This window comes from Hylobates moloch, unplaced genomic scaffold, assembly GCF_009828535.3.
Source record: "Hylobates moloch isolate HMO894 unplaced genomic scaffold, HMol_V3 SCAFFOLD_20, whole genome shotgun sequence".
NCBI classification, from domain to species: domain Eukaryota; kingdom Metazoa; phylum Chordata; class Mammalia; order Primates; family Hylobatidae; genus Hylobates; species Hylobates moloch.
The window spans coordinates 23,775,212-23,790,360 of NW_026652295.1; the positions used below are offsets into that span (position 1 = coordinate 23,775,212).

The 15,149-nt window shown below is 41.9% G+C and overlaps 1 protein-coding gene across 4 annotated transcripts in view; it reads right to left on the minus strand.

Annotated features, from left to right (window-relative positions):
• Positions 1-15,149, minus strand: part of GPLD1 (glycosylphosphatidylinositol specific phospholipase D1) — a 94,085-nt gene that overhangs the window by 62,000 nt on the left and 16,936 nt on the right. For 3 of the 4 annotated variants that reach the window (XR_004245686.2, XM_032140718.2, XM_058432254.1), the window contains 5 exons: positions 10,988-11,066; positions 7,311-7,408; positions 6,244-6,354; positions 4,786-4,834; positions 3,764-3,818 (listed from right to left, as the gene is read on the minus strand). Coding sequence is in view for 3 of the 4 variants with exons in the window: in XM_032140718.2 (XP_031996609.1) it covers positions 3,764-3,818; positions 4,786-4,834; positions 6,244-6,354; positions 7,311-7,408; positions 10,988-11,066 (392 nt within the window). In the remaining variant the exon portion in view is untranslated. The remainder of the gene's footprint in view (positions 1-3,763; positions 3,819-4,785; positions 4,835-6,243; positions 6,355-7,310; positions 7,409-10,987; positions 11,067-15,149) is intronic. The other variant, XM_058432255.1, reaches the window with a different exon arrangement.

Below are 15,149 nucleotides of genomic sequence, written 5' to 3' on the forward strand. Positions count from 1 at the left end.
TCAACCTCAGGTGATCCACCTGCCTCGGCCTCCCAAAATGCTGGGATTACAGGCGTGAGCCACCGCACCCGGCCCTCCCAGTCTATTTCTAAGTGAGATTGCTACAAAGATTAAAAGCTACATACCTCCCTCACAATTTGCCCACAAGGAAATTCATGTGGGCAAAGGACAGACAGAACTCAAAATCAACCCTCTGCTCACCTGATACAAATGTGTATCTGATTGCTTCCTTTGCCTAATTGTTTCACTAAACCAGACTACAGCATAAGTGACACTATTCCTGTAAATTGCATATTCAGTGAAAGGCTAATTGGAAATTTGGAAGAATGTCTCGTATTTACCTATCACCTGGAAGCCTCCTCCTCGCTTCGAGTTGTCCCATCTTTCTGGACTGAACCAATGGACATTTTACTTTTTTTTTCTATTTTTTTTTTTTTTTTTGAGATGGAGTCTCACTCGGTCACCCAGGCTGGAGTGCAGTGGTGCGATCTCGGTTCACTGCAACCTCCGCCTTCCAAGTTCAAGCAATTCTCCTGCCTCAGCCTCCCAAGCAGCTGAGACTATAGGCGCGTGCCACCATGCCTGGCCAAAACAACTGGCCTGTAAGGGGACTGAACCCGCGACCCTGGTGTCATTAGCACCACAACTGAGCTAACTGGCCAATAGCCATTTCACATATATTGACTGATGTCCCATGTCTCCCTAAAATGTACAGATAACCAAGATGTGCTCCAACAGCCTTGGACACATGTTGTCATCCGGACCTCCTGAGGCTGTGCCATGGGTGTGCCCTTAATCTTGGCAAAACAAACTTCCTAAGTTGATTGAGACTTGTCTCAGATACTTCTTGGTTTACAGTATAAAGCAATGAAAAGAATTCTAAATCAGGCTTTTGGTTCACAAATATTAGTTATTTCAGTTGCAAAGAGCAGCATTTAAAAATCAGATTTATACTCGATCATCTTTTAATTTAAAAATCCTCAGAATAAACAAGATAAAAATCACAACCAATAAAATCTAACTTTAGTAGGTTTCTTTTAGTAGGTAAAAGAAAGAAACAATTGACTTATTTTTTATAAGAGTGCTGGAATGGCATTCCCAATAAAAATAGCTTAAAAGGTCACACAAAATAACAAAAAATATTTTTTTAAATGAATCACCAAGCTAGCAGGACAGCAGAAATTTTTCAAAGGCCAAAAACAACCAGAAATAAAAAACCCTGGGAGGTAAGCAAATGGGACAACCAGCTTTTGCCCTGAGAACCTGTGCCACACCCTACACGTTAGGTTCGGAACCTGGACGGTTTTTTTTGTTGTTTTTTTTGAGATGGAGTTGGAGTCTCTGTCGCCCAAGCTGGAGCGCAGTGGCATGATCTCGGCAGTTCTTAACTTGAGCCTACTTATTCTAGCACCATGGAATATCACCAAACATGACCAGTATAACTCCAGTCACATCTGATAAAGGAGACTTTAATGCAGCAACTATTATTAGAGATAAAGAGGGATACTGCCTCATGATAAAAAGCTCAATTCACAAGATATCCTTTTGAAATTGAATGTACCTAACAACATATCTTCAAAATCTAGATAGCAAAGCAAACTTTGACAGAACTACAAGAAATTGAAAAATCTACCCTAACGCGGGAGATTTTTAAAACTAATTTCTCTCTTAATAATCAGTAGATAAACCTGATAAAAAGTAAAGAAATAAATAGTGATGTTATCTTACTTATAACTTACAAATCTTTTTATTTGAATGGTAAATTTTTCTTTTTTTCTTTTTTGAGATGGAGTTTTGCTCTCGTCTCTCAGACTGGAGTGCAATGGCATGATCTCAGCTCACTGCAACCTCCACCTCCCAGGTTCAAGTGATTCGCCTGCCTCAGCCTCCCAAGTTGCTGGGATTACAGGCACGTGCCATCATACCAGGCTAACTTTTGTATTTTTAGTAGAGACAGGGTTTAACCATGTTGGCCAGGCTGATCTCGAACTCCTGACCTCAGGCAATTCACCTGCCTCGCCCTCCCAAAGTGCTGGGATTACAGGCATGAGCCACCGTGCCTGGCCTCCGTATTTCAAAATTGTTAATTTTCCAATTAATCTCTAGATTCAATAAACACTTAATCAAAATTCCAGCAAAGTTTTTCTTGGAACATGACAACTTGAGCCTAAATCTTATTTGAAAGAACAAAGGCAAAGAATAGGCAAGGTACTTTTGAAGAAAAAGAAGGACTAGTTATAAGATCCGCCCTAACAGATCCCAAGACTTATTACAAAGCTACAGCAATTAAAATAATCAGTATTGTTCAGGGACCAAAAGGACATATCAGAAAGCCCAGAAACTGACCCATACATATACGTAACATTTTAATTTATAACCCAAAGGGGGTGCAGTGGCTCACACCTATAATCCCAACACTTGGGAGGCCAAGGTGGGCAGATCACTTGAGCCCAGGAGTTCGAGACCAGCCTGGGCAACATGCCAAGACCTCATCTCTTACAAAACATTAAAAAATTAGCCAGGTGGAGGCTGAAGTGGGAGGATCACTTGGGCCTGGAAGTTGGTGTTTGCAGTGACCCAAGATCACACACCACTGCAACTCCAGCCTGAGCAACAGAGTTAGACTGTCTCAAAAAAAAAAAAAAAAAAGACAGAAAGAAAAAGAAAACCAAAAACAGAGAAGGTATTGTAGATCAGTAAGGAAAGGGGAGACTATCGATAAATCATTCTGGGACAATCCATTACCTCCAGAGGAAAAAATAAAATTAGATTTACATCTCAGAACATACAGAAAATTAACTCCAGTTAAATCAAAGACATAAAGCTAAGATATAAAACTATAAAAGCTTTAGAGGTCTATGTAAGAGAATAACCATTTGCCCTCAAGGTAGAAAGGTTTTCTTTCTATTTAAGAGACAGGATCTCACTCTGTTGCCCAGGCTGGGGTGCAGAGGCACAATCCTAGCTCACTGAAGCCTCAAACTCCTGTGCTCAAGTGATTCTCCCACCTCAGCCTCCCAAGTAGCTGGGACTACAGATGCTGTGCCACCACACCTAGCTAAGAACAGATAAATAAGACATTAGAAGTACAGATTACAAAGGAAAAACTGATATATTCAACTACATGAATATTAACAAATCCTGTTTGTCAAGATACACAATAAAATAAGTGAAAAGACATAACATAAACTGTGAAAGACATTTGTAATAACTAAGTGACAAACTGACAGGAGAGTAGAAGCCAGAATACATAAATACTCACAAATAAATAAAAAGGATAAACAACCCAACAGAAAAATAGACTGAAAACTGGAAAAAGTTTTCACTTAAAATCAAACACAAATGATCCATAAAATAGAAGGAAAGTGTGACCTCATTAGTAATCTGGGAAATTCAAACTGCAACCTTAATGAGATACCATTACATGCAAACAGGCTGAAAAATTTTAACAGATGGACAATGCCAAGTATTGGAGAATGCAGAAGAAGCAGAATGATTATACAAAGCTAATGGGAGCATAAGTTAAGATGATCATTTTGAAAAAGTAAACTATGACATGGCAACTCTACTCCATTCAAAATTGAGCAGAATTCAATTTTCAAAGAATCTACTTAGACTATGCTAATATGCAATTTTACTTTTCAAAATTTACCAGTTCAGAAGACTTCTAATTATATTGTCAGTTATATTTTCTAAAAAAAAAAAAAGTCAAGGCTCTAATTGCCACTTAGATACCACATATTTAAATGTACATTGCTCTTACCAGCGTCGTGCAAGGTAATTAAAATTAAATTCAAACTGGCTCAACACATCTCCTCCTAGGGTATGAGAAAAATATTGACATTTGGTGGATTAGTGATAAACATAGCATGCATCTTTCAACATGAGGTCTAACAAGTCAGATTATTAATTTTTCACATTGTTACATGTTTTTGTTCATTGTTTTAGGTAAAGGCATGCCTTTTTTTTTTTTTAGACGGAGTTTTGCTCTTATTGCCCAGGCTGAAGTGCAATGGCATGATCTCGGCTCACTGAAACCTCCACCTCCTGGGTTCAAGCAATTCTCCTGTCTCAGCCTCCCTAGTAGCTGGGATTACAGGCATGTGCCACCACGCCCAGCTAATTTTTGTATTTTTAGTAGAGGTGGGGTTTCACCATGCTGGCCAGGCTGGTCTTGAACTCCTGACCTCAGGTGATCCACCCGCCTTGGCCTCCCAAAGTGCTGGGATTACAGGTGTGAGCCACCACGCCCAGCCACCCCTTTTTTTTTTTTTTCTTTTAAAGAAAAAATTACCTTTTAAAAATCTTAGTGAAACATATAAATTAAGAAAAACTGGCCATATAACCAAAGGTGTTTTTTGTTTTACTTTAAGGAAATACTGACCATAAGGGTTTAATAAACACCATTCACCACCTAGTTTAAATATTTAAAAGTAATTTACTACTACAGGCAAAAGGTGGAGTTTACTAGTTTAAAGCTAAAGCATGAGTAGGAGACACTAGCTAATGAATTTTAACCCAATGTGTAAGTAAAGTTTTTCTAAAATTATGACATGTCAACAACAAAATGTAGAATTTTTTAACAAAAAAATACATATAGACACAAGTTTTTAGAAATACATCTCTATGTTAAATGAGGTACATCTCTAAATGAACTGCAACATTAAATAGAAAATATATGCAACCAGCAAAATATTAAAGACACACATATTTAAAGCACAGTAGTGATGTCATTATAAGTGAACTATACCACGAGAAAATTTAGCAAATGTAAATAAACAGTACCAAAATCACCAGCCGAGTGAGCCTCTGAATAGGAGCCGTGAAAATCAATCTGAGAAAGAAAGAGAACCATCTGGTGTGTATTACAAATTGTAGCCCCAACTCTTACTTCCACAATCAAGCAAGTGGTGGGAGATGACAGCTAACTCAATGAACTGCTGAGGATGCATAATAAAGAGACTCAATTTTCACACTAACATTTTATAGTAAAAAATAATAATAAAAAGGCAGGGCATGGTGGCTCACACCTGTAATCCCAGCACTTCGGGAGGTTGAGGCAGGTGGATCACCTGAGGTCAGGAGTTCGAGACCAGCCTGGCCAACATAGTGAAACCCCATCTCTACTAAAAATACAAAAAATTGGCCGGGCATGGTGGCGGGTTCTGGTAATCCCAGCTACTTGGCTGGAGGCAGGAGAATCACTTGCACCCGGGAGGCAGAGGTTGCAGTGAGCCAAGATTGCACCACTGCACTCCAACCTAGGCAACAAGGGTGAAACTCCATCTCAAAAAAAAACACCACACACACACACACACACACACACACACACATATATATGCAGCTGAGTTGGATACATATGTCTGGTAATAAAGCTACTACAGACAACTCTGCCTTATAGGGTATATATAAAAATCTCTGAGTTGAAGTTGAAACTTCTAACAGAATGTAATTAACATAAAATTTAAGGAGCAGGGGGCCTTCCAGAGGCTAAGTCATCAGGTAAGATCACAATTTTCAGTTTGAGGACATGGCATTTTCATATAGAAAGTTAAAAAGAAAGAGAAAAAGTCCAATAAAGTAGAAGTATTACTTTTAAATAGAACCAAGTGGCAGGTATTCATATCCTTCTTAAGACATACAGCTTGAATAAAGCATAAGATTTATCAAATATTTTTGTGACTAAAACAAAACATCACATCTATTACTGTTTTCAGTACACACTAGCCACTCTGCTCTTGTGGATGAATCTATCCAGTTGGCAAGAAGAATAAAAGGAATGAATTGGGCCGGGCGCAGCGGCTTATGCCTGTTATCCCAGCACTTTGGGAGACCAAGGCAGGCAGATCACGAGGTCAGGAGATCGAGACCATCCTGGTTAACATGGTGAGAGCCCGTCTCTACTAAAAATATAAAAATTAGCTGAGCGTGGTGGCGCATGCCTGTAATCCCAGCTACTCGGGAGGCTGAGGCAGGAGAATCACTTGAACCAGGGAGTCAGAGGTCACAGTGAGCCAAGATCACGCCTTTGCGCCACTGCATTCCAACCTGGCAACAGAGCGAGACTCCATCTCAAAAAAAAAAAGGAACAAATTGGAAAAGATGGGACTCTAACCAAACACTGCTTTGGGCAGAAGTCTGAATAACCTAACATTTTCCTTTCTTTTAAAAGGGTCAGGTTTTGATCTTAGGTGTGACAGTATCACTCCCATAAAGTCATTCCCCATAAACGGATGTACTCACAGCTCCCATGGTCCTAAGGAATCCTTGTTCAATGCCCAGACTATGCCAGCTGACATCTGCCACCATGTGAGAAGTAATTCCAAACAAGAAAGCTACCAGTTTCTCCGTGTCCTGCCAAACAAGCAAATTAGAGTCATGTGTGTTTGGGTGATTTTATAATAACAATCCTATTAAAAGTTTTAATAAATATAAATTCATTTATGTTACTGAGACTTAACAAAAAATTTCAGGCAAGTATATTGCAGTTTCTAGTTATTAGAAACCACACACAGGCCGGGTGCAGTGGCTCACGCCCATAATCCCAGCTACTCAGGAGGCTGAGACACAAGAATTGCTTGAACCTGGGAGGCGGAGGTTGCAGTGAGCTGAAATTGCGCCACTGCACTCCAGCCTGGGCGACAGAGCAAGACTTTGTCTCAAAAAAAAAAAAAAAAAAAAGAAAAAACCACACACAGGCCGGGTGCAGTGGCTCACGCCTGTAATCCCAGCACTTTGGGAGGCCTATGCGGGTGGATCACCAGGTCAGGAGATCAAGACCATCCTGGCTAACATGGTGAAACCCCGTCTCTACTAAAAATACAAAAAAAAAAAAAATTAGCCGGGCGTGGTGGTGGGCGCCTGTAGTCCCAGCTACTTGGGAGGCTGAGGCAGGAGAATGGCATGAACCCGGGAGGTGGAGCTTGCAGTGAGCTGAGATCACGCCACTGCACTCCAGCCTGCGTGACAGAGCAAAACTCTGTCTGAAAAAACAAAAACAGAAACAAAAAAATCCACACACACACACACAAAACCATAAGGACTTTTGGAAACGTTTTATGATGTGTTGGAAGTGCTTTCAGATTAATTACTATTGAAGCAAAATGATGAAGTGATATATCCCAAACTGTGTTTATAAGTAATTCAAGTATTAGCTAGCCATCTACTATGTCCAAGCAATGTGCATGACACTGAAGGTGGAATGGTGGGCAGCCCTTACAGAGTGGTACAAACGGGGTCAATGAGGGTACAAAAACAGTACATGGCAGGTTTGGTGCTAAATATTTTAAGGATTAGAAGACCACGCCTACCTTCTCCCAGGGAAGGGGATAGTTCTCTCGGATATAATGAACGCTTGCATTAAGAAACGGAGTCCAGTGAGTGCTCTCAGACACATCATGGAATTTTCCTGACAAAACAAAAGCAGGGCTCTGGATTGGAGAGTCCCAATCAAATCTTCCACCACCACCTGCTGCGCTGCTGTGTCCCTTCTCCACTTTCCCTCCATGCCCCTCAGTTTCTTCTGTCAACATTCAAAAGAAGCCTCTAAAACAGAAGAGCCAGCTGAGATTTTGGAATAGGCATGGTACCATCTGCCTGATGACTAAAAAGAGCCCTACACTAAGAGGGACGGAGCCTAAACTGGCTCACACTATCGCAAGTCCGGCTACCTGGTTGGAATAGAGGCTAGACGTGTTTCCATTTCTGTGCCCTAAAGCTAAGGAAACAAGCTGCACTTTGGTTTTATTTGTTGGGGTTTTAAAAAGTATCTTCCTTGTCCCTCACAGTCAGCCTCCTTAAGAGTAAAAGAAATAAAAGCAGATATTTCATATGCTTTCAAGCATTTGATTTTATAATAATTGTTGCAAAATGGCACGGGCCCCAGTGAGCATTTTATGCAAGCATCGTTTGAGTGGGCCAGTGCATGTCCCACGTTGCTCTTTATTCCCACAAGAGGGGTAGTAAAGACAGAACTGGCCTCTGTGCTAAACCTCCAAGAGCCACGAATGCCTCATGGAGTACCAAATGTTACAAGGGTAAATAAAAGCAAAACTGCAGAGTTCAGATCCCTCAGTTCAATTTTTCTATGCCGTTCCTAAAGTAAAAATTGCTGAACCAGTTTTAAATCACTATTTTTTTCAAAATGATTTTCAAAGAAGTTAGAACCAAGACATTTGATTTGCTCCCACAGTTTTCCTAGAGAAAAAGCTTTAAACAATTCTTGTTCTCCAGAATACAGTAAAACTCCAGAATTAAATATGGCAGTAGCTCTTTTGAACAACTTCAACTTAAACAAATTGCCAGATTAACTGAAGCTTTCTGATCCCTCTAAATCCAACAGATTGGAAGCAAAAGAAAGTCCCCCAGGGCACGCTAGATGCTGACAGCTGGCAAGCCACTGCCCAGAGACTTGAACTTACCTGTCTATACCATAGCTCACAAAGGGTCAATCAGACCCACTTCTAATCCGGTTTAAATCAGATGTCCTTGTCATTGTAATTATAAAGGCTAATTCAATATTAGGTAAACTAATACAAATGAAGAGTTTTGCTGGGTGCTGTAGAGCATGCCTGTAATCCCAGCACTTTGGGAGGCTGAAGCAGGAGGACCCCCTAAGGCCAGGAGTTTGAGACTAGCCTGGGCAACATAGCAAGACCCCATCTCTACAAAAATTTAAAAATAAAATAAAAAATTAGCCAGGTATGGTGGTACACACCTATAGTCTCAGTTATTCAGAAGGCTGAGGCAGGAGGGTCGCTTGAGGCCAGGAGTTTGAGGCTGTAATGAGCTGTGATTGCACCACTGCACCCCAGCCTGGGAAACAGCAAGACCCTGTCTCTAAAAAACATAAAAATAACTTAAAAAAAAAGTTGTTTTCTCTTTGGCAACTAAGTATCTAAGAAAGCTAAGTGCTTTGGAAAGATGCAACGAAAGTGAATCATCACCAAATAAGAAAAGGAAAACTATAGTTGAATTAAGTATGTATGAGACAAGGTAAGATGTGGAAAAATGCACAAAAACCTAAGTGGAATAAGTGGAATTTGTATGCAAATTCCCTGTAACTAGTCATATACCAGTCCCAATCTTTTCATCACACAAGAGTATTTATTGCTGCAGAAAAAAATGGAAAATGCTAGGTAAATACTTTACATTCCTTTTCCACTCTCCTCAGAACCTTGACTAGTGTGGGTTTTGTCTGTCTCTAAAAATGGCGTACATTAAGCAATGTTTCTCAAATTGAATGGACAAAAATATCCTTTCTTCTTTCTTTTTTGTAGAAGCTATCAAGGGACAGTAGAGCTCCCATGAATACAGTTTGAGAAGTGCTAAATTAGAAATAATAGGTTAGAAAGGAGAACTATAACATGCAGGCAAAATAATAGGATTGAGAAATGATAGTTAACAGACTAAGAGGGAAACAGAACAAAACTCCTTATAAATATGAGAAATACAAAAGCTAGCTGTCTTGGATTCTAACTGCAGGAGTGATTAGCCCCAGATAGTTCATTTCAGTCCCAAAGACATCACTGAATTAAAGGAATGGGATAATAGCAGATGACCCAAGACCCCAGAAGCAGTTTATACAAGGACCCAGTGTGCTGGGGGCCTCCATTTGTCCTTCCAGACCCACTCCCCATCCTTCTCTACCTTGTAGGGTGACTCTGAGGTCACCTGCTTCAACTGGCTTCGTGGCCCCCTGGCTTTGGTTGGGTTGGGTTTGGCCAATAAAGAGAACTGACAGATCAGAGAAAAAGAAGACACAGAAGTTGGGGTATGTATTCTCCCAGCTCCCCTTCTGTGGGGTCAGAGTGGGCTGGCTGTGCCCCTTAGCTGAAGGTCCAGCTCTCATCAAGTGGTCCTCTTCATGCAGCTCTCTCTCTCCACGGTTCCAGTAATCTCCTCCTCCCCTGAACTATCTTTTGCAATTCCTCGCCTCCTGTCCATATCTTTGAAAATGGTGCACTTACTAAGCTCTTCTCCAATTACTTAGTTTGAGTGTGACTTCTGGGTCCTGCTGGGGCTCTGACTGATACGACTCATGAGACTAGTTCACTGATAATGACAGAGCAGGAGCATTGCCATCTTGGACAAGAACTGCCATTTTAAGTTCACCTTGACCAAAAATTGCCTAAATCCAAAGGGCATCGGCCTAATGGGTACAGTCAGCATAACCATAAATCACAGATAACATCTCCAATCAGAAACATTCCAAACCCCTCCCCAACCAGAGACGTGCGAGCCCCAAGATAACCTCCCCTCCAGCCGGAGAGATGTCAACCCCAAGATAACCTCCCCTCCAACTAGAGACATTCCAATCCCACCATAAACTTCTCCCCCACACAGAAACATTCCAAGCTCTCTCACCAATAAATACTCTTAGTCTGTAAGAGAGAGTGTTCCTGACCGAAATCGGCCAGAAGCCTCTCTCAGGTTTACTTCTCCAAAATAAATCTGTCTTTGACTGTTAAGCTGCTTTTCATGTTTCTTTCCTCTTTCTTTAACTCTTACAGATAATAGTATCTGAGATTTGCATAACACTTGACAAAATACTGTGCATTAATGCCAAGGACAATCCAATCTAGGCAGGGCAGGCATTATCTTTGCCAAGACATGAAAATTGAGATTCTGTGGATAAGTGACTTTTTTAACGTCCCATGCTAATATAGAAGGAACACAAACTCAGACCTTTTGATCTCTTGCAAAATGTCTTCTATCATGTCACTTAGGTTTTCACCAAAAAATAAAATTTTCAGAATTTCTATGCTTAACCAGGTCAGTTATAGCTAAATGGAAAATGCAACTATGTAAACTAAGTCATTAACCAACAATATTGTTGGGAAACAAATTGTTCTCAACAATAATGGAAAATATACTGCGCAATTAAAAATATATACTACACACACATATATATATATTTTTAAAGTCATAGCTATCCCTATTAACCAAGTAAAAGTGACTTCATTCAGTCTGCAAACTTTCATCTTACCTCCTTTGCAGATGCTAGGGTAAAAACAATCAGGAAACACGGTTCCAGCCTGATATGCATCCTGGTGTTCTAGTAACAGCTGCAGAGCAGGAAAATACAGAGATTAAGGGGCAGGAGTCAACAGCCTGGGGAGTACAGGCCCCACCAATTTCCTGTGATGAGATGCTAGAACTATGGGGGTATAGACGGAATGAAAGGGAAAAAGGAAAGAAGGAAAGCAGGCATAAAGTAAATAAATGATTAAAATTCACACATAATCCAAGACAAAACACAACAACATATAACTTCAGATTCTTCCCTACCAAACACAGAGAGGCTAATTTAGAAATAGCAGAAAACACTTGTTTAAATTTCATCTTCTTTCATTTTCTCTGTCAACCCAGTAAAGCAGGATTTCTCTGAGGCCTTAAGGTTGTTTTACTGACCCAGAGCTATTGTTTTTGTTGCTGTTGTTGTTTGTTTGTGTTTTGAGATGGAGTTTTGCTCTTGTCACCCAGGCTGGAGTGCAGTGGCGCAATCTCAGCTCACTGCAACCTCCCAGGTTCAAGCGATTCTCCTGCCTCAGCCTCCTGAGTAGCTGGGATTACAAGCATGCGCCACCATGCCCTGCTAATTTTTGTATTTTTAGTAGAGACGGGGTTTCACCGTGTTGGCCAGGCTGGTCTCAAACTCCTGACCTCAGGTGATCCACCCATCTCAGCCTCCCAATGTGCTGGGATTACAGGCATGAGCCACCATACCTGGCCCAGAGCTGGTTTTTATAAAGTTTTCAATGACTCACAGTGAAAAGAGAAAAACGGGCACACAAATGTACGCACACACACAAACATGCATGCACATATGTGCATATCAGTTTATAGTTGCTACCTGTGCTTTAGTGTAAGATGACGTCCTTTGTGTTTTGGGAGGGCCAAAAAAAAAGTCCTTTCCCTTTTAAAATGATGTGAAAGTAGATGGTAGCGGTTTTCTTCTAAATGTTCTTGCTTGGTCAACTGGCTCACTTCCTTCCATTCCAAGTCCCTTACGGGATGTCTAGCTGCATGCTATAGGCTAGAAAACACAGACTACATTTCCCAGGCTGCCTCAGCTCACAGTCTGATATGGCCCAGCCTCCACTATGGAGCCCTCGGCTACCATGGAAGCATTTGGTTTTTCCACAGCAGAGGTAGCACAGCCCCTCGTGTTGCAGCTCTGGCTTCCCACGTGTTTATGGGCAGAGTACAGGACAACCATATTGTCAGCAAGGCAGGTGCCTGAGGTGGTGATGAGGTCCCAGAACCAATAGGTGAGGTGGTGGCTTCTTATTTTACAAACCGTGTATGAGACAGTTGAATTTGTAGCTAGCAAATGGGGCAGTGACTGCCTGTCAATGGCACAAGTAGCAGGTCCTTGACAGGCCAGTTCCATGCATTATTTTGGGAGCCCTTTCTGGACACCTGGCCAAGACCCTGCTCCTGCAGTTCCCACAGTTTGTAAGCAGTGAATTCTCTAATTCCCGATATTAATCCTTTCCTTGCCTAAACTAGCAGAGGGGTTTCCATTACCTGCAAATGAACTCTGATGGACACACTGGGCAAAGTAAAAGTTTGGCAATATCCCACCTTTTTCTTTTTTTTAAGTAAGAACTTACTAATAATGTGGACCATACATAGAGGCAACAAAGAAGTACTTCAAGAAATTAAAACATCACAAAGAAAGACAGTATCATCTGGTTTTTGGTTTTGTTTTTCTAACCAGTATCCCATTCTCCTCCTTCTTGAGGCAGAATCACCCTCTCCTGAGGAGAGTCCATTCCACATCCCTCAGGTGGGGCTGACCAGAATGCTGTGGCCAGCATGCCCACCCTCACCACAGAGTTTGGCTCAGAAATGGACCTTTGAGCAAAGCTAGTTCCGTTCACACCTTCCCTGAGACTTCTCTGCTAGAGCTCTGGGAAGATGCCCTCTTCCCCTTGTGGCTGCTGAACTCTGACGCTGAGTCCTAGGCTGTCAGCATCCTCCACGTGGAGAGATACAGAAACCATCTAGAGCTCTGGGCCCAGTTCCACACTGCAGATATCAGTTACATGAACCAATCAAGTCCACTTTTTTCCAAAAGATACCTTGAGTTGGACTTTTGTCACTTAAAAATAGTAATTAACTTTACTGGCTATTTACTTAACCAGTCACTGTTCTAAGCTCCTTATATGTATTAAGACTTGTTGAATCTGCATCTCCCAGTGAGATAGGTATGTTATTTAATGTGATAAAATAATCTGAAGTAAATTTTGAAAATTATGCCAAAGAGCAAACTCCAGCACTTTGGGAGGCTGAGGCCAGCAGATCTCTTCAGCCCAGGAGTTCAAGACCAGCCTGGGTGACATGGCAAGACCTTGTTTCTACAAAAAATTTAAAAATTAGCCAAACATGGTGGTGCAGCTACTTGGGAGGTTGAGGTGGGAGGATCACTTGAGTCTAGGAGGTTGAAGATGCAGTGAGCCATGATCACACCAGTGCACTCCAGCCTGGGTGACAGAGTGAGACCCTATCTCAAAAAAATATATATTTTTAAGCTACAGAAACAAAAATAGTATGATACTGAAACCAAAAGGAACAGATCAATGAAACAGAATAAAGAATACAGAAAGGGTGTGTGCAGCGGCTCACGCCTGTTATCCCAGCACTTTGGGAGGCAGAGGTGGGCGGATCACTCGAGGTCAGGAGTTTAAGACCAGCCTAGGAAACATGGTGAAACTTCGACTCTACTGAAAATACAAAAACTAGTGGGGCATGGTGGTGCCCGCCTGTAATCCCAGCTACTCAGGAGGCTGAGTCAAAAGAATAGTTTGAGCCTGGGAGGTGGAGGTTGCAGTGAGCTGAGATCATGCCACTGCATTCCAGTCTTAAAATATACATATTTTAAGCTACAGAAACAAAAATAGTATGATACTGAAACCAAAAGAAACAGACGAGTGAAATAGAATAAAGAGTACAGAAAGGCCAGGTGCAGTAGCTCACCCCTATTATCTCAGCATGTTGGGAGGCTGAGGCGGGTGGATCACTTGAGGTCAGGAGTTTGAGACCAGCCTGGGAAACCTGGTGAAATGGCGACCCTACTGAAAATATAAGAATTAGCCAGGCATGGTGGTGCATGCCTGTATTCCCAGCTACCAGGAGGCTGACGCAGGAGAATCACTTGAATCTGGGAGGTGGAGGTTGCAGTGAGCCGAGATCACACCACTGCACTCCAGCCTGGGTGACAGAGCAAGACTCCATCTCAAAAAAAAGACTACAGAAACAGAGTTAAGCATACATATAACTATTTGTTTTTTTGAGACGGAATCTCACTCTGTCGCCCAGGCTGGAGTGCAGTGGTGCGATCTCCGCTCACTGCAAGCTCTGCCTCCCAGGTTCACACCATTCTCCTGCCTCAGCCTCCCAAGTAGCTGGGACTACAGGCGCCCGCCGCCATGCCCGGCTAATTTTTTGTATTTTTAGGAGAGACGGGGTTTCACCATGTTAGCCAGGATGGTCTCGATCTCCTGACCTCATGATCCGCCTGCCTCAGCCTCCCAAAATGCTGGGATTACAGGAGTGAGCCACTGCGCCTGGCCAAGCATACATATAACTTAATGTCTAATAGATGAATAATGAATGGAGTAGTCAACAAATGGTCATGTCACAACCCCGTAACAATGAGTATACCATCACTGCATGGGCAAATCCATGTTTACCCTACATCAGGGGTCCCCAACCCTCAGGCCATGAACTGGTACCAGTCTGTGACCTGTTAGGAATGGGGCCACACAGCAGGAGGTGAGCAGTGGGTAAGCAAGCATTACCGTCCGAGCTCCACCTCCTGTCACAGCAGCAGTGGCATTAGATTCTCAGAGAAACGTGAATCGTATTGGGAACTGCACATGCTAGGGATCTAGGTTGCATGCTCCTTAGGAGAATCTAATGCCTGATGATCTGAGGTGAAACAGTTTCATTCTGCAACCATTTACCCCCCACCCCCAACTCCATCCATAGGAAAATTGTCTTCCATGAAACGAGTCCCTGGCATCAAAAAAACTTGGGGACCACTGCCCTAGGTGACACTGACTTGAAATTAATATTACCAATGACAAGTCACTGGATCCCTGTCAAGCTTTATACCCAAACAAATACAAGATGAATTATAA